The 24,829-nt window shown below is 41.2% G+C and overlaps 1 protein-coding gene and 1 pseudogene across 3 annotated transcripts in view; one reads left to right on the top strand and one right to left on the bottom strand.

Moving 5' to 3' along the window:
- SHROOM4 (shroom family member 4) overlaps nucleotides 1–24,829 on the top strand; it is a 218,005-nt gene that overhangs the window by 151,060 nt on the left and 42,116 nt on the right. For 2 of the 3 annotated variants that reach the window (XM_035289514.3, XM_035289516.3), the window contains one exon: nucleotides 23,429–23,563. In XM_035289514.3, the coding sequence (XP_035145405.1) occupies nucleotides 23,429–23,563 (135 nt within the window). Of the gene's footprint in view, nucleotides 1–17,831; nucleotides 18,196–23,428; nucleotides 23,564–24,829 lie in introns of those variants that run through there. The other variant, XM_035289517.3, reaches the window with a different exon arrangement.
- Nucleotides 11,761–11,861, bottom strand: LOC118150764 (U6 spliceosomal RNA; annotated as a pseudogene).

Raw genomic sequence — 24,829 nt, 5'->3', positions numbered from 1 at the left:
CAGATAATGCTGATGCTGCTGGTGTGGGGACTGAATTTTGAGAACCACTAACCTAGAGTTCTATCTCAGCCTCTCTTTCTTATTTTATGAACTTTTATTGAGGGGTTTCAGGTACCACTGATGACTCACAGATTTCTGTATCTGGGGAAGACCATAGGTGCAGATTCCAGATCATCATTTTCAACTGGATGTTAGACTTCCACACTGAGTTGTCGTCTAGACACATTACAATCCAACATGCCAAACTGATTCTGAAGTACGTATGTAAGATTAGTCAGGAAAGGTCTGAATAAAAGAGGATAAAAGACAAAGGGGCTAGTCTTGTTAAAACATATTATAACATTACAGTAATTAAAATACTTTGGTACTAGCACATGGATAGACTTATCAATAAACCATAATGAGGTCTAGTGATAATGAATTCTAACCATAATGATTCAAAGACATTGTTTAGTATATAACTTTTAGTATATGATTTTATCTTGAAACATGAAAAGTCTTTCTAAGCAAAACACAGAACCTGGAAGCCAGCTGGGTGCAGTGGCTCATGCCTGTATTCCCAGCACTTTGGGAGGCTGAAGTGAGTAGATCACCTGAGCTCAGGAGTTTGAGACCAGCCTTGGCAACATGGCAAAACCCCATCTCTACAAAAAATATAAAAATTAGCCAGGTGTAATGATACACACCTGTAATCCTAGCTACTCTGGAGGTTGAGGCAGGAGAATCACTTGAATCTGGGAGGCAGAGGTTGCAGTAAGTGGAGATCACACCATTGCACTCCAGCCTGGGTGACAGAATGAGACCCTGCCCCCCCCCCAAAAAAAAAAACACAAAAAACAACCAACCGGAAAAAAAAAAAACCTGAAAGCCATAAAAAAGAAAATTGTTAATCTGACAACACGAAAGTTAAAATTTAAAGCATCAGAAAAGTACAAAAATAAAATCCAAAGACAAAAAACTGGAGAAAGGGTTTTGCATCTGATATAGCAAGAGGCTGGCTCCCATAATATATAAGGAGCTCTTGAGAATAACAGGACAATGCCAACAAACCATTCAAAAAGAGGAAAAAAGAACCTGAACAGGCAGTTCAGACAAAAAGAAAGTGAGCTTATAAAAACAAATGAAAATATGTTGTGTTGGCACAGTATCTCATGCCTGTAATCCCAACAGTCAAGAGGATGGCTAGAGGCCAGGAGTTCAAGACAAGACTGAGAAACATAGTGAGACCTTGTCTTGACAAAAAATGTAAAAATTAGCCAGGCATGGTGGTGCACGCCCTGTAGTCCCAGCCACTCAGAGGCTGAGGCTAGAGCATCACTTGAGCCCAAGAGTTTGAGGCTGCAGTGAGCCACAGTTGTACCACTGCACTCCAGCCTGGGCAACATGCAAGATCCTAACTCAGGGAGAGAGAAAGAGAGAGAGCGAAGGGAGAGAGAGAGAGAGATGCTCAACACTTACAATTAAAGCAGTATAGATTACTTTAAGCAGTATAACTGATAACTTTCGCCTATCAGAATGGGAAAAATGAAAGCATTTGATATACTTTTTTTTTTTTTGCCAAGCATGTAGAGAAATACATGTGCTCTTATACCTTACTACTCAAACTGTATTCCTTGGATCAGCAGCATCTGCATTAACTGAGAGCTTTTTAGAAATGCAGCTCCACCCCAGATCTGCTAAATCAGAATCTGCGTTTTAATCAGATCCCCAGGTGACTTGTAGGCATATGAAAGTTTGTAAAGCACTACTCTAATACATTGTTGGAAATGTAAATTAGCATAACTTCTTTGCATCTTAGTATATTTTATCACAATTAAACATGTACTTTTTGACCCATAGTTCCACTTGTAGGACTTTATATAAAATATATAATCATGCATGTGTGTGAAGACATGTAAAAAGATCTTAATCATGACATGATTTGTATTAGAAAAATATTCATATTAGCAAAACAGCTTCAGTATTATTACTTGAGTAAAGGTTAAATAAACTATAAAAAATTCACTTGGTAAAATACTATTCAGTTATTTCAATTTGTTTAAGAAAAGTATGTGTAGGTACGGAATTGTCTCCAAGATATATTGTTATACACAAACAGCAAGGTTCCAGCAGCATTATAATCTGCCTTTTCTGTGTTCTGTTATTATAATTTCTATTTTAGAGATAATATAAGTAAGGCAGAGAGGTTAAACAACTAGTCCAAGAACATAGGGCTGGAAATTGTGGATTCAAGTCCAGACAGTCTTGTTCCAGAGCTTATGTTCTTCATAATCTGCCATTTTGTTGCTCAGGGATAAGCAATAAACTGTTAAAAGTAGTTTCCCCTGGAGTATGGGGCACTCTTTTTTCATTGTATGTGCCTTTGTACTATTTGAATTGTTTGCCTTCTGCAAGTATTGCTTTAAATAATTTAAAAATATTTAAAAATCAATTTTTCTAAAACTGAACTAATTCTCCTCCCCAGTCTTCTCTGCTGATGCTGGTGACAGGCTGAATCATAAACTAGAGTGAAAAACCTGATACACATTTTGTACTCCCTCTTATTTATTCCTCACAGCTGTCTCATTAGCTACCAAGACTATCTGGTTCTACCTCCTAGACCCGACATTTCTCAAACTTGCCCCTCCACTCTATCCCTGAATTATAGATCACTTGGACTATAGTATTCATTTCCTATCTGATCCACCTGCATCTTTTCTCCCTAGAAAATGCCAATGGACACATCTTTCCAAAGTGTGAATCTTATCCTACCATTCTCCATGTTCTGACTCAGCTTGCCTCTCTGGCCTTACTGTTCACCACTTCTCCTCATATATCCTACCCTCAGGACACCGTTCTTCCCCCTTCATTTCCATGATTTTAATATGCTATCAATATTCCTTCTCTAGAAGTACATTTCAACTGGGTCCAATTTCTATCCTTCGTTGACAACCAGACCTCAAGCATGACCTTTTTTAGATTTTCCATGGATGCAGACCATCAGTAGACATTATATATTCTGTACTATGCATGTCAGAATACCTAAAGTTTCATGGTCCTTCAGTGTTCCACAGAAAATGTCCCCAGCATCAAAGTACTCCTGCCTGAATGCTGTACATTCACATTCCTTGTAGGCTCCTCTGCTCCCCAACATGGATGCAGTATCCTGCAGACTGCTTCTTTAGATCTCCCCCATGGCTAATTCAAAGTTTTTATTTGTCCTAAGTTCTCTCCTGGCCCTCAGCACCCTTCTTGGTCATGAAGGATTTCTGGGAGGCTTTCCCTTTTATTATCAATTTTAGATTCATCATCTTCCCTTCTTATCATTCTACCTGTACCTGTAGAGGAAGGAGGTTAGAACAGTGGCTAAGAGCAAGGAAGGTCTAGGCAGCCATGCTAATGAATTTGGACTTTTCCCGTAAGTACTAGGAAGCCAGTGAAGAATTTTAAGCATGAGAGTGGCAGGACCAGGTTTGCACTTTGAAAAGATGTATTCATTGGCATTTTGCAGGGAGAAAAGAGGCAGGTCGACCAGTTAGAAAATGAATGCTATAGTTAAAATGATTCAGGGATAGAGTAGAGGGGTGGGTTTTGAGAATTATCTAGCCTAGGAGGTAGAATCAATACGTCTTGGTGCCTGATTAGACAGATGTGAGGGGTAAATAAGAGGAGAGAGTCCAGAGTGTCTACCCGATTTCTCACCTTAGTAAATGATTCAGCCTATCACCAGCACCAGCAGAAGAGTGGGAAGGTATCTTTGTTTACCTGTGCTACTACAACAAAACTTTAGAGAGGGTAATTTATAAAGAATGTAAATTGGTTTCTCACAGTTCTAGAGGCTGGGAAATCAAGACCAAGGCACCAGCAGAATCAGTATCCAGTGAGGCTATTCTCTGCTTCAAAGGTGGTGCCTTGTTGCTGTGTCCTCACATAGAGGGAGAGCAAAGGGGGAAAATGCTGTGTCCTCATATAGCAGAAGAAGTACAAGGGCAAAACAGTTAAGATCTTCCTCAAACCCTTTTGTAAGGCCACTAATACCATCTTTTAGGGCAGAACCCTCAATGCCTAATCCCCTCGCAAGGGCCTTACCTCTTAATACTATCACCTTGGGAGTTAAGTCTCAATATGAATTCTGAAGGGACATACATATTTAAACCATAGCAAAAAAAATTAGTTTGGTCTTGTAAAAGTTAATTTTAAGTATTTCTTTTTTTTTAAAGCAATACTTGGAGAAGGCAAACCATTGAAATAGTACAAAGGCATATACAATGAAAAATGAGTCCTCTACACTTGAGGGGAACATTGTTAACATACCATAATGCTATATTATTTTCCTTCTGCAGAACGTAGACTAACCTACCACTACCTTCCAAACCCACTCCCCACTGAACTTCCTCATTTCCTTACTGCAAAGGCAGTTCAACATACACAAATCAATGAATGTGATATACCACATTAGCAGAAAGAAAAATAAAAGTCATATGATCATCTCAGTAGATAAAAAAAATCACAAAGTGCAAAATGCTTTCATGATAAAAAAAAAGGTGTCCAAAAATTAGGTGTAGAAGGAATGTACCCTAACACGATAAGGCTATATGCAACAAGCCCACAGCTAACATTATATTCCATGGTGGAAAGTGGAAAGCTTTTCCTTTAAAATAGGAAACAAGACAAGGGTGTCCATTTTCTCCACTTCTACTCAACGTAATACTGAAAGTCCCACCAGAGCAGTTAGGCAAGAAAAATAAAAGGCATATCAATTGAAAAGGAAGAAGTTAAATTGTCTCTATTTGTAGGTGACATGATCTTACATAGAAAACCCTAGAACTCCACCAAAAAGCTGTTAGAAATAATTAAAGAATTCAGTAAAGTTGCAAGGTACAATATAACCCTGTAAAAATCAATAATGTTTCTGTACACTAACAACAAACTTAGAAAGAAATTGTAAAAGGATCCCATTTACAATAGCATCAAAATAAATATAAAATAATTAGGAACAAATTTAATCAACAAGATTAAAATCTGTATACTAAAAACTATAAAACATTGATGAAATAAATTGAAGAGGACACAATAAGTAAGACATAAATAAATAAAAATATTCCATGTTCATGGGTTGGAAGAATTACTATCATTAAAATGTCTATACTACTGAAAACAATCTCCAGATTGAATGCAATCTCTATCAAAATTCCAACTACATTTTTTCACAGAAATAAACAATTCTAAAATTTGTAAGAAATCACAAAAGACCCCAAATAGCTAATGACATCTTGAGAGAAAAAGAAAAAGCTGGAGGCATCATACTACCCAATCCCAAATATACTATGAAATTATGTAATTAAAACAATATGGTACTGGCATAAAAACAGAAATACAGTTCAGTGGAACAGAAGAGATAGCCCAAAAATAAATTCACATATTTACAGTCAACTGTCGTTTACAAAGGTGTTAAGAGCACACAATGGGGAAAGCACAGTCTCTTCAATAAATGATGTCATGAAAACTGGATATTCACATGCAGAATGCAATTGGACTCTTGTCCTATACCATATATAAAAACCAATTCAAAATTGATTACAGACTTAAACATAAGACCTTAAATTCTGAAACTACTACAAGAAAACAAATGAAAAAGCTTTCTGACATTTGGCTTTGGCAAAGATTTTTTGGCTATGGGCCTGAAAGCACAGGCAATAAAGGCAAAAATAGACAGGTTGGATTGCATCAAATTAAAAAGCTTCTGTACAGTCAAGGAAACAATCAACAGATTAAAGAGACAACCTACAGGTTTGGAGAAAATATTTGCAAATGATATATTTGATAAGGGGTTAATATCTAAAACATATAAGGAAAACAAGTCAAAAGTAAGAAAACAAATAACTTGATTTTAAAAATGGGCCAAAGATCTGAATAGAAATTTCTCAAAAGAAGACATATAAATGGTCAACAGGTATGTTTTAAAAAATGATCTACATCACTAATCAGTGAAATGCAAATCAAAACCCCAATGACATATCACTTCACATCTTTTAGAATGTCTGTTTTCAGAAAGACATGTTGGTGAGGGTGTGAAGCAAAAGGAACCCTTATACACTATTGGTAGAAATGTAAATTAGTATAGCCATTATGGAAAACAGTATGGGGGTTTCTCAGAAAACTAAAAATAAAACTACAATATAATCCAGCAGTTCCACTTTTGGGTATATATCTAAAACAAATGAAATCAGTATGTTAAAGAGATGATTGCACTCCCATGTTTGTTACAGTACTGTTCACAATAGCCAAGATACGGAATAAATCTAAGTGTCCAACAACAGATGAATGAATAAAGAAAATCCTATACACATACTCACACACACACACACACACACACACACACACACAATGAAATATTATTCAGCCATAAAAGAAGGAAATCCTGTCATTTTTGACAACATGGATGAAACTGGAGAACATTATGCTAAGGAAATAAACAAAGCAGGGAAAGACAAATACCACATGATCTCATATGTAAAATGTAAAAAAGCTGAACTCTAACCTAGCAATCCCATTACTTGGTATATATACAGAAGAAAATAAATAGTTCTACCGAAAAAGACATCTGCACTTGTTTGTTCCTTCCAGCATTATTCACAATAACAAAGACATGGAATCAACCTAGGTGCCCATCAATGGTGAATTGGATAAATAAAATGTGATACATATACATCATGGAATACTATACAGCCATAAAAAGAATGAAATCATGTTCTTTGCAGCAACATAGATGCAGCTGGAGGTCATTATCCTAAGCAAATTAATGCAGGAACAGAAAGCCAAATACCACATGGTTAGCTCCTAATAAGTAAGAACAATGGGCACTTAACGGACATAAAGATGGCAACAGTGGACACTGGGGGCTACTAGATAGGGGAGGGAGGGATGGGGAGACAACTACTGGAAAACTATTGGGTACTGTGGTTAGTACCTGTGTGATGGGATCATTCGTACCCTAAACCTGAGTATCACACAATATACCCATGTAACAAACCTGCACATGTACCCCCTGAATTTAAAATAGAAGTTGAAATTATATTAATAATAATAAATTAAAACATCAAATGCATAGAAGCAGAGGGTAGAATGATGGTCACCAGCGATGGAGGGGTTGGGCAGGAAATGAGCTGTTGATCAAAGGATACAGAGCTTCAGTTGAACAGGAAGAATACATTCTGGAAAGCTAATATACAGACTAGTAACTGTATTTAATAATAACGTATTGTATTCTTAAATTGGTAAGAGAGTAGATCTTAAATGTTCTTACCACAAAAAATGATAATTATGTGAGGTTATGGATATATAAATTAGCTTTATTTAATCATTTCACAACATTTACATATATAAAAAAGTATATTGTGTATTATAAATACGTACAATCTTTATTTGTCAACTAAACCTTAATAAAGCTATTAAAAAGGAAGTGAACAGATTGATGAACTCGAGGTTTGTGAATATCAATACTTCAGAAAAGGAAATTTCCTGAAGGCTGATGTGGAAGATTGTGGAACATGGTAAAAGCCTTAATGAAAAGAGGTCTTACCAGGGAAGTACATATATGGCAACTGCTCACCAGCACATATCTCCCCCTGTCAAGGGCAGCTGTGATTCAAGAATTGCCTTCTTGGTCCTAGGATCTTCCTCACCCGAAACAAGAACATTCCTGTCCCTGGAGGCTAAATACTTTTTAAATAGCTGCCCTCTATTATATACATAGCACTTATAGCTGAAGGAAGCCTTCCAGCCTACCTTGGAAAGCAGCACCCCACAAAAGCCAAAATAGCAGCAGCCAGTATTTAGAAGAAATCACCTGAAAGTCTGTTTTCAAACATATGGTACAGTAATGGTTCTCAAACTTAAGAGTGTGCATTAGAATCATCTAGAGGATCCACCACGATCAAGTTGGCTTCATCCCTGGGATCCAAGGCTGGTTGAACATATGCAAATCAGTAAACACAATCCATCACATAAGCAGAACCAATGACAAAAACCACATGATTATCTCAATAGATGCAGAAAAGGCCTTCAATAAAATTCAACACCCCTTCATGCTACAAACTCTCAATAAACTAAGTATTGATGGAATGTATCTCAAAATAATAAGAGCTCTTTATGACAAACCTACAGCCAATATCATACTGAATGGGCAAAAGCTAGAAGCATTCCCTTTGAAAACCAGCACACAACAAGGATGCCTTCTTTCACCACTCCTATTCAAAATAGTGTTGGAAGTTCTGACCAGGGCAATTAGGCAAGAGAAAGAAATAAAGGGTATTCAAATAAGAAGAGAGTAAGTCAAATAGTCTCTGTTTGCAGATAACATGATTGATTGTTTATTTAAAAAACTCTGTCATCTCAGTCCAAAATCTCTTCCAGTTGACAAGCAACTTCAGCAAAGTCTTAGGATACAAAATCGATGTGCAAAAATCACAAGCATTCCTATACACCAATAATAGACAAACAGAGAACCAAATTATGAGTGAACTCCCATTCACCATTGCTACAAAGAGAATAAAATACCTAGGAATACAATTTACAAGGGATGTGAAGGACCTCTTCAAGGGGAACTACAAACCATCTTTTATTTGCTCAAGAAAATAAGAGATGACACAAACAAATGGAAAAACATTCCATGCTCATGGATAGGAAGAATCAATATCATGAAAATGGCTATACTGCCCAAAGTAATTTATAGATTCAATGCTATTCCCATTAAGCTACCATTGACTTTCTTCACAGAATTAGAAAAAACTACTTTAAATTTTATATGGAACCAAAAAAGAGCCTGTTTAGCCAATCTAAGCAACGAGAACAAAGCTGAAGGCATCATGCCACCTGACTTCAAACTATACTACAAGGCTACAGTAAACAAAACAGCATGGTACTGGTACCAAAGTTGATATATAGACTGATGGAACAGAACAGAGGCTTCAGAAAGAATGCCACACATCTGCAACCATCTGATCTTTGACAAACCTGACAAAAACAAGCAATGGGGAAAGGATTCCCTATTTAATAAATGATGTTGGGAAAACTGGCTAGCCATATGCAGAAAACTGAAACTGGACCTCTTCCTTAAATCTTATACAACAATTAACTCAAGATAGAGTAAAGACTTAAACTTAAAACCTAAAACCATAAAAACCTTAGAAGAAAACCTAGGCAATACCATTCAAGACATAGACATGAGCAAAGACTTCATGACTAAAAACACCAAAAGCAATTGCAGCAAAAGCCAAAATTGACTAATGGGATCTATAAACTAAAGAGCTTCTGCACAGCAAAAGAAACTGTCATCAGAGTGAACAGGCAACCTACAGAATGGGAGAAAAGTTTTGCAATCTATTCATTTGACAAAGGGCTAATATCCAGAATCTACAAGGAGCTTAAACAAATTTAAAAGAAAAAAACAACCACATCTAAAAGTGGGCAAAGGATATGAACAGACACTTCTCAAAAGAAGACATTTTTGTGACCAACAAATGTAAGGAAAAAAAGCTCATCATTACTGGTCATTAGAGAAATGTAAATCAAAACCACAATGAGATACCATCTCATGCCAGTTAGAATGGCGATCATTAAAAAGTCAGGAAACAACAGATGTTGGAGAGGATGTGGAGAAGTAGGACCGCTTTTACACTGTTTTGGGGAGGATAAATTAGTTCAACCATTGTGGAAGACAGTGTGGCAATTCCTCAAGAATCTAGAACCAGAAATACCATTTGACTCAACAATCCCATTACTGGGTTTATACCCAAAGGATTATAAATCATTCTACTATAAAGACACATGCACACATGCTTATTGCAACACTGTTCACAGTAGCAAAGACTTAAACCAACCTAAATGCCCATCAGTGATAGACTGGATAAAGAAAATGTGGCACATATACACTATAGAATACCATGCAGCCAAAAAAGAAAATGAGTTCATGTCCTTTGCAGGGACATGGATGAAGCTGGAAACCATCATTCTCAGCAAACTAACACAGGAACAGAAAACCAAACACTGCATGTTCTCACTCATAAGTAGGAGTTGAACAATGAGAACACATGGACACAGTGAGGGGAACATCACATACCAGAGCCTGGCGGGGTGGGGGATTAGGAGAGGGATAGCACTAGGAGAAATAACTAATGTAGATGACGGGTTGATGGGTGCAGGGAACCACCGTGGCACATGTATACCTATGTAACAAACATGCACGTTATGCACATATATCCCCAAACTTAAAGTATAATTAAAAAAAAAAACTCAGATTTTGGGCCCCACCCCGAGTTTCTGATTCAAAAGGTTGAAGATGGGGCCCCAGAATTTTCTTTCCTACAAGTTCTCTTGTGATGCTGATGCTGATCTACAGAACTAACTTTGAGAACCACTATTTGGGGGTGGAGGAAACATCAAAATTTGGAAGCCAAAAACTTGTGTTCAAGCTCTGTGTGATTTATTTCACCTCCTTAAGCCTGATTTTCTTCTTTTCTGAAGTGGAGTTAGTAAGATTATGAGAATTAAATGGAATGCTGTATGTGAAAGTTCTTTATGAATTGTAAATGTTGCATACAAATGGTACTTGCTGCCACACCTCTACCACCACCACTAAATTTTCTTGTACATTTGTTCCCTCGCTAGCCAACTTTGTCCCACCGAGTTTATCAGGCAACTGGAAAAGTTGCCTGGCTTTAAAACTTGGCTTTAGTCAAGAAGGCCCTGAGTAGTGTTTTCTTCAACCCACTGGCATGGCCTTGATACTGACCTTGAATTGACTCCCCTTTTCCTTTGCCTGACTTCCTCTCAAACTTGCTCCTGGTTCTTCCCGCCCTGTCTACTCTCACAGCAAAGAACAGCTCCCAGTGCTAATAGTAAGGGTAAAAAACTGTCAGGTGGAATTAAAAAAAAATTAGTAAGACAAAAGAATCCACTTCCAAGCAGCAAAATTATATTGAAAAAAGCATTTTGCTAGGTTGGTGGGCTCCAGGCTGATTTCCCTGGGGGTAAAATCCAGATCTTTCAAATAGTTAAATGGAATCAGAAGTATAACTGCAGATTCCTAATTTAGGAATATGTCAGACAGTTGCCTGGGTAAATGATATGTCCATGTAGAATGGTGACATTTTTCTTTAGAAACCTCTTTTTATTCCAAAGGTAATACATGTGTAGTGTATAAAATCTGGAAATAATTTAAAAGTGTGAAAAATAAAAACTCTTAATTCTACCATGGAAAGATAAATACCCACTGATATAATATTAGTAAATTTACATCCAGCCTTTCAATAACTACATGTCTGTATAAGAATACGTATATATATATGCATATATGTTTCTTGAATTGGACTTGTAATATGTTCAGGTTTGCATACAATTTTTAAATTTACCATTATATTGTGAGCCTTTTTCAGGATGATTAAGTAGTCTTCAAAAACATGGTTTTCAATGACAAACTATTATTCCTTTGTGTAAATGTACAATACATTATCTAACTCTTCCTAAATGTTGCGCAGCTAGGATATTCCAAATTTTACCATTATGAATAACCCTGCAGTGGATGACATTTCAAGTACATAAATCAATGTGTACATTTCTAATGGCTTTCTCATGATAAAATCCTAGGAGTGAAAAAACTGGATCAAAGGATATGAAATTCCTTAAATATAATTCACAGACCATAAAATTCACTACTTCAGGTCTGTAATTCAATGGGTTTTAGTATATTCACAAGGTTGCGAAATCATTACCACTAATTCCAGAAAAATGGAGTATTTCACAAATTTGCGCATCATCTTTGTGCAGGAACCATGCTAATCTCTGTATCATTGCATTTTTGGTATATGTCAGCTAAAGGAAGCACAGTAGAATCATTTTAAGTCTCCTGATAACATATGCCAAAATTTCCTTTAGCAAGTGTGTACCCATTTTGATTCCCAGCCAACAATGTGTATCTGTTTCCCCACAACTTTGTCAGCACTTCTCTTTAAAAAGTATTGCCAATGTCATTGAAAACGGCATTTCATTGTTTTGTCTCTATTACCTGCTCTTCTTCCTCTTCTGCCCAAACTATAGCTCTGCAGAGATCTGTTATTGCCCTCTTTTTTGTACACATTCACCATGGGCAGTCACATCCACTGCAACAGCCTTAGCTGCCTCCTCCGGATAGTGACCACATGTCCATACCATACCCTAAACTTTTTCTAGCACTGTAGCTCACACATCAAGCTGCTCGCTGAGCACAGCTACCTACAGAATTTGCCAGCATAACAAACTAATAACTGAAATCAAACTCATGTTTCCTGAAACTGGGTTTTGCCTATGACTTTGCTATTTAGATTAGTTTTATCAGCCTTGTTGGTGCTTTATAGCCATCTCTTCTCTCTGCTTATGTAAAGTACTCTTGATTCTCTGTCACATTCTTCCTTTCTGTTCCATCCCCACTGCCATTGGTCCGATTTTACCTTTTATTGTGTCTATTCCATTAGCCTACTCACTTCTCTATGCTTCCAGTATCTATCCACTTAATTTATTCTACACATGGCTACCATAATAACTTTCCTACCATACTGCTTGTACCATATTTCTCTCCTACTCTGGAACTTCCGAGGGCTCTCTCTTGCCTATTGGATTATGTGAAATAAAGGCTTTAACTTGATTCTTAAGGCCCACCATGCTCTTGCATCATTCTAATTTCACTTCCTCTGTGCCTTATAAAAACTATTTTTCTTCCTTCTTAGTATTCCTGTGCTTCCCACTTCTGTTCATGCAAATCTGGCATGGCCTCTATCCCAGTCATCTTTAGTGGTGATTGTATTGACTCTTCCAAAATTATCTCAGAGGCTCTGTGATGCCATTCTTGATTCAAGCTGCAGTGGTCTTTCCTTCTTTTGACTCTCATTTTGTTAGCATTTCCTTTCTGATACTTCTGACACCCCACCCTGTTTAATGGTTTTCTAGATATTTTTTGTCCACTCTACCACACTGTTAATTCCTTGAGCACAGGGATGATTATATCTAATTCATTTTGGCATGTTGCCTAGTAACTCTCCAAACACCTTAAATGCAGATGGAGGAGCCCCGTAAATGCCTGGACAAAACCATAGTGAAGAGTGCCAATTTTCTTTTTAGAATCACTAATGACTCTGTTTTCAGAATGAATACTGTGCTGAAAAGGTACAGATGCCAGGTGACCCAAGTGTCATGGTTCTTTTTACCTCATTCTCTACATTCAGTCCATCAACAAATACTGTCAGCCCTACCTCTTCAAAATACCTCTCATCAAATCTCTTGTTCTTACCCCGACTGCTATATTCTTTGAGCAAACCACCATTATCTATTACCTATAATAGCCCCTTTAAATGATTCCTTGACTTCTACTCTTGACCCCCCTTCCAAATCCATCAGCCAAGTCAAACCTTTATAAAACTTCCAGCATGTTAGTACCCTGCTTAAGAACTTCTAACAGCTTCCCATTTCACTGAGAATAAAATTCAAACTGTTTCAGCCTTTGGAAACTCCATGATCTAGCCTATGAACCTCCCCAACATCATCTTCCACTACAGTCTACCTTGCTCACTGCATTCCAGCTCTGCTGGGTGTTGGCTCCTCCTGATTCTTAAGTTATATCAAAGCAGAGTGACTGGGTGCTCTTGTTTCTACTGGGGTCCTAACTGTTGTTGACTATTGTCTTAGGGCTCTATGTCTTTAGTAGTGGAGGTGACTTGGGGAGTGGCCAGAAGTAGTTCTCAGGGCTTTGAGACTTGACTCTGGGGAAAACCTTTATGGATTCCATCAGACCTCTGAAAAGTGGTAGGTCAAACAGTGAGTCTGAACTGAAGGAGATAATGGGCTTCAAGGAGGAAGAAAAGAAAACTAGAATTATTCCTGCGGCCTCTTTCCCAAGGGTGCTATAAGTGTTACTGACAGAAACCAGAGCTGGAGGACAAACATCCTCCACCTTCTTTATCACTTTGGGTGTTGGTTTAGCAAATTGGGCATCACGGCAAAAACTTTAAGGCTATCTGTTGAGTCACATACTGCACTGTGAATTTGCTGCCATTTTCCCTATGTGCTCCTCTGAAGTCTCCCTTAGCCCTTTGGTGTTGCACCCATAACTTTTGTACATAGAAGGGAGAGGGAAAAAAACCTCTTTCATTATTCAGATTCCAGACTTGCTCCCCTTGTTTCTAGAAGTTTCTAAATATTCACCACCTACCTCTTTGCTTTTAGGATCGTTGACAAGATCAAGCAGCTTTTCCCCTCTTCTGTCAGTTAAACAAGTCTGTGATTGGTATGTTTTATCACACTATATATAGAAAAACTAGAAATTTCTCCCCAGCCTATTCTGAAAGAGAATCTCGAGTACTGCATTTCTAAACTAGTAAGCATTTTCCCACCTCTGCTGTGTGCAGAGCTTTCCGGAGTCATCTGTATAATTATTTCCTGCCAACCTTCTTTGGAAAAAGAGGTGTCCACCTGTGTCTTAAAGATTTCAATGTGAAAAATGGAGAAATGGAAGCAGAGGGTCAAATGTAATGCCTTAGCTAGATGCCCTAGACAGAATGCCAAAGAGCACCCCTGACACATACCACAGCATTTGGGGGGAGTCTTTATTTCCACTCGACCATTCTCTTCTTTTCTTATTCCCTACCCTGGGTTTCTTTTTGGCCAGGGATGGATTCTAGGTGGAGGGTAGAGAGGGGAACCCTGCGAATTTACATGGAGGAACTTGAACTGGCTATTCAGAGGGGAACAGGTGGGAGAGGAGGGGAAGTGGAGAGGCAGAACAGGGTACCAAAAGCCCCTTCTCCAGAAAGTATTCATCTCTCAGATGACCAGATTATAGCTTTCCAAGACTGATGAGAAAGTCATTGTCTCAAAAGTTCTCTTTCAAATTACGGACACACACACACACACACACACACACACACACACACCATCACCACCACCACCATCCCCCTCCACACACACACACACAAATTTCCCCCCTTGATTAGGTCTATAAGGAAGGGTTTCCTGATTACTAGGCTGCAAGGACCCTAGCCAACAGTAGGTGAGGGTGGGCCTTCAGAGCTCTGTGTCCCTCCATGGTGACCAGAGGCAGGTTTTCCCCTCTGTCAGATAAACAAGCCATGCATTGTTCTGTCCCCCAGCTTGTCTGTGGGCTTCTCTTCCTGCTGAGCCTGACAGAATGAGCTTGTGCTTCTTCGTGTGGGGCAGGTGGAATGTGCTGTTTGGAGAGAGGCTGAAAGAGCCTCAGAAAATAAACAGAGCTAATCAAGGATGTTATTTTGTGCTTCTGTTTATACAAATACTTAAAAAGAGGAAAGTGCCCACACTCTGTTATGGTCCAAATCTCAGGTTAAGTGCAACCACAAGCAACAGGGGCCAAATTTTCCTTTTTGCCCTGTTAGGGCAGAGCCATGGTTCTCTTTCTGCTCATCTTCTTCCAAGTATCTCTTGAGGGGTCTGCTGGGAGCCAGGCTCAAAAACAGTTAGTGCTATCGGAAGATACTGGGGTGACAGCTGACTAGGGCAGCTAGAGACTGAGTCCTTTCAGAATTGATCCACCTCCACCCCTGACCTCTCACTAGGGTCTTTATGTGGCCTCTCCTGAGAGCCAGCTTCTGGCTTTTCTGCTCTATGTGTCCACCCTCCTTTGCCCCCATGCCAAGTTCATGCATGTCTCCTGAGTACTTGGAAAAGAAGCAGTCATTTTTACTGTGCTCTGAGCATAGGAGGTCATACTTGATCATGTTACCAGGAACTCAGTTTGGCTAAATGGGAGAATATGCCCCTTTCCCTCCACCCCAACTTGCAGCCTCTTCCCCAAATCCCAAACTGGTGGAACCGCTCAAGTTTCTCTCTCATCTTTCCTCACCAAAGGATTTCTTGAGTATACACTGTCTGTGCCCACCTGCCTACCCCTCATCTGATGACATCCCAACACTTATCCTCCTGCCCTGCCTCCCTGCCTCAACCAGCCCCATGAACTTGCTTGTACCTCAGTCAGAATTTCTTTAACCTCACCTAACCACTAGTGTGGTCACACTGATAACAAACCAGTTGCTCTTAATTTTGTTAGGAAGTGGAGATTGGCAAGCTTCATCAGGCAAGCGTTTGCATGGGCTGGGCTACTGAGCAAAAGGAGAAAGACATTTGGCCACCAGAAAGCAAGGGATGCTGGGCACCCAGGCCTGTGGAATGAAATGAAAAGAGATTTTAACTTGATACATTTGTTTGGAACAGATTATGCCCTGTTATATCGCTACTCAAAATGTGGTTATCACACCAGCAGCATCAGTATCACTCTGGAGCTTATTAGAAAGTAAGAACCTGGGCCTCACTGAATCAAAATGTGCATTTTAATAAGATCCCCCAGGTGATTAATATGCCCTCTAAAATTTGAAACGTGCTTCTGTAGAGCGTACTGGGTTTGGCATTTGAGCCTTCTCTTAAGTAGTCCTTTCTCTTTATCTTCATTTGGATTGAAGAAATCGGTTTTCATACTACTAATGGTACCTTGCTCATTATTGTTTTGGATAGGGGTAATATTAATAACAGATGCCATTTACTGAGTGCCTGTCATATGACAAGCATGTTTTATAGATGAGGAAACCAAAGTTCTGTGACATGCCCAAGGCCAGACAACTAGTGAATCGTAGAGTGAGACTGTAAGCCAGATCCATATGCTTCTGAAAGCTCCCAAACTTTCCCCCATACAGTTGATAAAAGTCAACCCAGAGTCCCCTGTGAGATACAGAGGGAAGGAAGGGGAAGGGGCCTCTAGGCATGATTTCCCCAGAGAGGAAAGCCCTAGCATATTTCTTGTCCTAAGGGAGCTTGCATAAGCCCTCTCAGGAGCCAGAAATTACTGGAACTGGGGCCAGAGGCCAAGGGAAACTGGAGAAGGGAATTAGGAGTATTAATGAAGGGAAAATCTTGACTCTAATTCCTCAAGAGAAATTAAATCTTGATGCCTGAACGTAGGCTTAGGGAGTGCAACAAATCTACATAGGGCTACTCTGGATTCTGGCTACTGTGCTAATCACTGAAGGCATCATTTGGAACCTCAGCCTGGGGCCTAGGACTACTACATAGCAGCACGCTAGAGCAGGAAGGGTCATTTGTGACAATTGAATTTAATGTTTTATTTTGCAGGGAGGAAACAGAAGTCAGAGAGTGGGAGTAAGCTGCCAGAGGTCAGAGTGAATTCATGGCAGATCCAGGGACGCTGACCACAAACACCAGAATTCCAGCATTGCTAATGGGCACCTTTTCTGGAGTTGAAGTCTCTGGTGTGAAATTGGGTTTTCTTTGGATCTAGTCAAGTCCCCAGAGGAAGTGCAGACCCTGAAAATACAGCCCAGAATGCTTGTGAGGCTTTGTATCTCACCAGGACCTTCACCTTGGAAAATCTCTCAGTCACTTGCCCCCAGCTATATAAAATCAACTTGAGTGCTACTCCTGTGGACCTGGAGGCTGCTAGTCCTGGCTTATCTGTGCTTTTCTTTTCTGGGGCCCACAGGACCTGCAGAGATGGCTGGGTGGGGTCAACTCAGTCCAGGAAGCTCAGGAATTCTTTTAAGTGTATGTGTCTGGGGTATTTTTCTCTCTCACTTACGTGTATTTTTAAAAATTCTTTTTAGACACCCGCTTTATCTTTCCCAAACATCATTTCCTTGCTCCTTTCCTGAGTTCTAGCAGTGGCTGGGGGCCCAGCTTCCTTATTGGCCTCTGAGCTACCAAGGGGGTGGGCCAGAACTCAGAGGAGGTTGGAGTAGGGAGCAGGGGGGCTGTTTATGCTGCTGGAAGTGCCTTTCATCCTTCCCTTTGCCACCAGGGTGCTGGCTGGTTCCTGGAGCAGCGTCTTCACTCCTGTCCAGCTCTTGACACTGGCTTTTATTCCCTAAGCCTGTGGCCATATCTAGGGCCATCCAGGCTGATGGTCATACCTTGCCTTCAATCCTGCTCCTTCCTGTTCTTAGTACTGCAACCTGACTGTGCCTGAGCCCCTCGGATCACAGTCAGCATCTTGGGCTGATGGTCCCTCGCTCCAGAAGTCTTAACTGGAGGGCAGATGGGTCCCAGCTAAGGGAGGACGCTGGCTGGAGGGGTTGTCAACGAGAGTCTGAGCTAGCTGGATACCCCGCTCTCTCCCAAGCCATCTCTCCACCCTGCGCAACTTCCATGGTAGGTACAGCCAGTAGCCATGGCTGCTGCCACTCTTCCCACTCCTGCTTTCTTTCTTCAATGCCTCTTTCTTTTTGATTCCTAAGAAAAGCATTTTGGAGTAATGAAGAATGCGATGAGGTATGTACTTATTGATAGAGCCTGAGCCAGCCTTAGGAGAAAGGGCAAGTGCTGGGGTCATCGCCTTCACATCTTGGCCTGGAGCTGCATGGTTGGTTGTAGGCATTTTCTTACTTTTCTGTTTCTTTCTCCTTCTCTCCCTCCCCACTGCCTATGGAGGGAATGGTTTCAGCTCTGGGACTAATGAGACATCCCTTTTCTGACTGCTTCTTGAGGGAATTGCTATGGGAAACTTCAGGAATACAGGCTTTTTAAAATAGACTCTTGGAATGGAAGGGTCATGTGGTATCCTAGGAAAAAGCTGAAGGATCTGAGTCTCATTCCCAGTACTGCTGGTTATTAGCTATATGCTCTTGGCAAATCACTTAAGCTTTATGCATCTCTGGTTCTCCATTTGTAAAGTAGGGATATGAATAATTTTTACCAACTGGACATGGTGGCTCATGCCTGTAATCCCAGCACTTTGGGAGGCTGAGGCAGGAGAATCGCTTGAGGCCAAGAGTTTGAGACCAGCCTGTCCAAGGTGGTGAATCCCCATCTCTACAAAAAATACAAAAAATTAGCCAGGCACAGTGGCATGCACCTGTATGTAGCCTGTAGTCCTAGCTACTCAGGAGGCTGAGACAGAAGGATAGCTTGTGCCATGGAGTTTGAGGTTGCCATGAGCTGTGATTGTGCCATTGCACCCCAACCTGGGCAACAGAGCCAGAGAGGTCCTGTCTTAATAATAATAATAACAATAACAATAACAATAACTGTTTCACATAAGGTCACAGAGATGATTAAATCAGTTAATGCATATGAAGTGCTTAGTGCATGGCACATCTTAAGTGTTCAATAAATGGTTCTTGTTTCTTGTTTTTTTTTAAGTTTATAGAATATGTCAGGCACTATGTTGACTGATTTCACACATGGACTGCATTTAATCCAAATCATAACCCGTGAAAAAGAGATGGTCATCTTCCCCATTTTGCGATAAAAAATCTGCAGCTTGCAGAATTGACTTGCCCATGGCTGCCCAACTACGATTTGAATGCAAGTGTGCACTGACTTCAAGTCTAGGGCTATTCAGGACTAATAATAGGCCAAGTAGTAGACCCTCCAGATAGTCTGTTCTCCTGTTCCAAACCAGGGTTAGAAGGCTCTAGCTCTGGCTCCAGCTACCTTTATTTTGATTTTTCTCATTCTAGACTTTAGTTTTCTCTGTGTCCCAAAAGCCTCCACTTCCCCGTTCTGTCTCCTTTGGGATTGTTTCCTATTCCTGGAGAAACCTTAGAAAAAGTAAGGAGCCAGCCAGGCGTGTTGACCCAGGCCTGTAATCCCAGCACTTTGGGAGGCTGAGGAGGGCAGATCACCTGAGGTCAAGAGTTTGATAACAACCCGGCTTACCTGGTGAAACCCTGTCTCTACTAAAAATGCAAAATTTGCTGGGTGTGGTGGTGCATGCCTATAATCTTAGCTACTTCAGAGACTAAGGTAGGAGAATTGCTTGAACCCAGGAAGTAGAGGTTGCAGTGAGCTGAGATCGTGCCATCGCACTCCAGCCTGGGTGACAAGAATGAGATTCTGTCTTTAAAAAAACATAAAAAAAAGTAAGGGGCCTTTGTAAGCTATGTTCCACAGTGTGGCATGGTAGTGGTATAACAGAACCTTGAAAGTGGATGGTCAAATCTGGGTACCCTAGGTGTGGGTACTCTTGAGCCATCAGAAAGTCTAAGTCTGAGCTAGTAACCATTATTGTAGTACCTGCTATTTACTGACCACTTGCAGTGCATCAGGCTGTGTCCCAGATGCTTTAAGAATACTATCTGTAGGGGGCTGGGGAGTTGGGGAGAGACAGCATGGGGAGAAATGCCAGATATAGATGATGGGGAGGAAGGCAGCAAATCACACTGCCATGTATGTACCTATACAACAATTTTGCATGTTCTTCACATGTACCCCAAAACCTAAAATGCAATTAAAAAAAAAGAATACTATCTCTAATCCCCACGGTCACCTAGCCTGATATGGATTATTGTTTCCTTTCTCAGGTAAGAAAACTAAAGCTCAGATGGATTAAGCGACTTACAGATACACACGTCTAAAGTGGCAGAGGGGAGTTGAACCTGTATCTGTCTCTGTCTTTTCACCCATTGCCTACTGGCTTGGTATAGTTGGTGAGATGAGACTAACATATATGAAATGATGATGGGCAATATCACATTTCATATTATTATGGACCACATTGTGAGGGCTAGATTACTCAGAACAAGCTTCCTGGAGGAGATGGCACTTGAGCAGTACCTTGAAGAACATGTAGGATTTAGGTTAACAAAAGGAGACGGGGCATTCCAGGCAGAGGAAACTATGATTGATTGAGGCCTTGCCAGGCCTGATACAAAGCACTTGGATTGTCTCATTGGATCCTTCAACAACCCCATTTGGTACTATTATCCCCATTTTACTGCCATGAAAACTAGGGCTCTGAGAAGTGAAGTCACCTGTCTAAAGCAACACAGCTAATGAGTGGTAGAGCTGGGATTCAAACCAAGGTGGTCTGACCCCAGAGCCTGTGTTAGATCTACTGGAATAGCAACAGCAAAGACACAGAATCAGAAAGGGACAGAGCTGATTACAGGGTGTAACTGGAGCAGAGACATGAGAGATTGAGCTGGTAGGTAAAGATAGCTTATTGAAGACTTTGAAACTCTAATCTAGTTTACATTTGATGTGGGACAGGGTAAGACATAGGGAGCCAGTGAAGATTCTTGAGTAGGAGAGTATCCCAATTCAGTTGGCGCCTAACATGATATGAGCTAAAAGCAGTGACTGAAGGCAGAACAAGGGAGACAGGCTGACAGACTGCCCAGTATCTTGGGCATAAAGTTTCAAGGGCCTGGACTAGAACAGGAGTTGGCGGTGGTGGGTTCTGGGAGAAGAACTCTGGTTCTGTCTAATGGCCACAGTGAAAATGGAGGGGGTGTGGGGGGGCAGAGAGAGAGTGTGCGAGAGAGAGTGAGCGAGAGCAGGAGAGAGCAGGCGAGAGCAAACACGAGTGCAAACCAGGGCCGGAGAAACATCATAAAAGAAGACTCAGTAGAACTCAGTATGGGACTGTATGGTTAGGGAGAAGGTGGCATCAGGGCTGTCTGCACTTTAAACCTAGAACTCAAGAATCCTAAATGTGGAAAAAGGCTTGAAATAGGAAGGGTGCCCTGTTCTCCACTATATCCTTAGTGCCTAGAAGTGTAGGACATAGTACCATAGTACATGGTACATAGTACTACTACTGGTAGATGCTTGACAAATAGTTGTTGACCAGATAACTACCTGGTAGCAGCAGGTGGAAAGATTTCCCAGCAGTGTGGCTTTGTATGCAGGACTACAGAGCAAGCATAGCCCCCGAGGTCTCCTTGTATCTTCAGCCTCCCCTCTGGGCACTCTGAAATCATTAATAGAACAATGTGATTACAAAGCTGGGGGTTCACCCGGCTTTCCTCCACTTACATCTTAGCCACTGTTGCTGACCTGTGGCTCTGCTTCCTGGCCTTTGACAAACAGCTTCCCTTGCCCTTCCTCCTATGTTTCCTGGTCTGTGTCTGGCCTGTTACCACTCAATCCGTGTTTTCCCCAGCAAGGCCATTCTCCTGAGGACTATCTTTGTAGGCCTTAGCCCTCTAGAGCCTTGTACTACTGAGATCTTCTGTGCTTCTGCTGGGGTGAGGTGCATTTCCAGCTGGGATGGAATCCTCCAGCTTGAATGTGACTATGAATGCTCCTGGGAGGTAGGGAGCTGCTTTATCTCACAATATAGCAAGCTTGTTGAAGGCAGGAGCCCTTGTCCTATTTAATCCTGTACTACCAGTGCCTAGTGTAGACCTTGGCACAGTAACCATGAATAAATTGATGAAAATAATTTATCATATATTTATTTCTCTATCTACTTATCATGTTTCTTTTACCCTGCCGTTTATCTCTTTCTCTATCATCCATTTCTATCTACGATATATTTCTCTGCAGTCTTTCTCAGAGTTTTCTCTCTTTTCTGTCATTTGTTTTCCCCTCCATCACCTCTCCCTCTTATCTGTAAAATTTACCTGGCCCTTCCACCATCTCTCTCTCTCTCCATTGTCTCTCTACTCGCCCTCCTTCTCTCATTCTCCCTCCCATCAATCATCTTTTTACCTCCTGGCATTATCCATACCCCTTATGTGCTGTTCCCCATACCACTCTTCCCCACTTGCAAGGGTGGCATCTGCTCATGCAAAGTATACCAGGGGACAGAGATGGGTCCTGTATACAGCAGTCAGTACAAAAGTTGTGGCTGCATTCAGGGCCGTGGCCTCAGACTGATTTCCCTCTATGTACCCCTGACCTTCTAAGCAGCCAGTGTCCTCTGTCAGCCTAACATGGTACCATTCACCACTTTGTTCTATCTTCCCTCACAGGAGTTGGGGCTTCCTGACACCACTTTGCCTAGCAACTCAGGTGTCTCACCTCTGTACCCATCTTATCTTTCACTCTGTCGGTGCCTTTCCCATGCTTTGTTTGAATCAGCTCTGTCTCTCCCATTAATCTGTAAGCTCTCGAGGGCAAAGCCTATATTGGATTCATCTCTGTATTCCCAGAGTTACACATAGAGCACACACAGTAAACATACAGCAAATGCTTATTCAATGAATGACTAAAAATTGGAGAATTGACAGCCCAGTGTTGACCTGTTCAAACTTTTCAATCACTTGCTTGTTCCTTTCTCAGAGAAAAATGAGAAGATTGACCAGATTGATTTTCTTTCTCAAAGAGAAGTGAGGACATGCTCACTGTTCATTGGGCAGCAGCACTCATTTATTCCATAAATATTTATTGACCATCCGCTCTGTGTCCAGCATTGTGATACATGCTCAGGATACTCTAGTGAACAAAGCAGCCCTATGAAGCTGACCAATTCCATATCTCTAGAATGAAGGTGATTTGAGAACTAGGAGCTCAGGAGGGCCACTAAGATTCCCACACCAGTTTCTTGTAAGATGTTCTACTTTATTGAAGGAAAAGAGGGGGGTGGGGCGGAAGCTGCCTGGGAAGTGATTTCAGCTCTGGTTCCTTAAGCCTATTTCCTGTCCCTTTCTTGTAGGAGGAACGCCCCTGTCAGTAGGCCGCACTCATGGCATGTGGCCAAGCTGCTGGAGGGATGCCCTGAAGCAGCCACCACCATGCATTTCCCTTCTGAAGCCTTCAGCTTGTCCTGGCATTCCGGCTGCAACACAAGGTGAGTCTAGAGCCCTTCCCTCAAGATGGGCTGGAGGGACAACTTGGACACTCCTCCTCCTCTGCTCTAATCCCTGGTGGATGTTAGAGCCTCAAGTGCTATAACAGAAAAGAAAGTGGGAGCCCAGAGTACCTGAGTTCAAGTCCTATTCTCTTGCTAACTCTCTGTGATTTGGGGCTAGTCCCTTTCCTTCTGGAACATGTTTCCTTGAAATACCTCATTGGGCTTACAAGACACCATACTGCCCTGTTTTCATCCTATTTCACTAGCTGTTCTTTCTCCTTCTCTCTTTTCTTAATTCCTTTCATTCTCCTGTCTCTTAATGTAGGAAGACCCCAGGGCTCAGTTCTAGCCTGCTTCTCTATCAATGGCGACTCACTGGTGACCTTATCTGGTCTTTATTACCTCTGTCACATAGCCAAAGCCTTCAAAATAAGGACCTCCCTGAATAACTGTTATTGAAACAGTTGCCCAAGAGGCAGACAACATTTTCTGCAGGCTGAGAACCAGCAAAGGTGCTTCCCTTCACTGCCTTTTCCCTTCCAAGAGAGCTTCCCTCCAAGAAGGGATTTCTATTGGGGGTTCAGAGAAGCTAAGGATTCAGTTTACCCCAACTCGGTGACTGTTTGGAAGCCAGGGTCTCAGGGCAGAGGCAGTTTTGTTCTGGAAGAATATGCAGAAACACACTTTGACATTCTTAAGCATGACTCCTGTTTGAGTGAGGATGTGTTTTTGGTTTTGTTTTTTTCAGCAGGAATAGTGGTGCGGTGGGTAGCAGGTTCCCTTGCCAACAAGAAATTGATGGATTCCTTGACCAGAGAACAAGTGAGCTGACTGGCTAAGAGGCAAGGCAGGGAGCAAGAAAGAGGGAAAGCTGACCTGAGGGTCTCATGGGCTGCTGCCACAGTTCAACTCTGGCTTTCTGGACTATGGCCTTTCTGAGAGCAGCCTATAACCTCTGGGGTTCTAGTCAAAGGGAGTTACTGGTATGACTTGGCTCAGTTGGCTTTGTGTGTGGGAAATGGTACTTATAATTGAAGATTGCATCTGATCCTGGCCCTTCCCGTGGTCTTCCTGTGGGAGGTGGGAGAGGCGTGGGTGGGCAAAGGCCCCTATACTATCAATACTAGTCATAGAGAGGATGCTGATGACAAGAAATAATAATCAAGAGAGGAGCAGCTGCCATGTGTTGAACTCTTGCGAGGTACCTGGGCTGTGGTCAGGGCTTTACATTTATCGTCTGCTTTCATCTACATAGCAACGCTC

The sequence above is a fragment of the Callithrix jacchus genome, chromosome X, assembly GCF_049354715.1.
Source record: "Callithrix jacchus isolate 240 chromosome X, calJac240_pri, whole genome shotgun sequence".
Lineage (NCBI taxonomy): Eukaryota > Metazoa > Chordata > Mammalia > Primates > Cebidae > Callithrix > Callithrix jacchus.
This window is presented reverse-complemented; position numbering and strand designations above follow the sequence as displayed.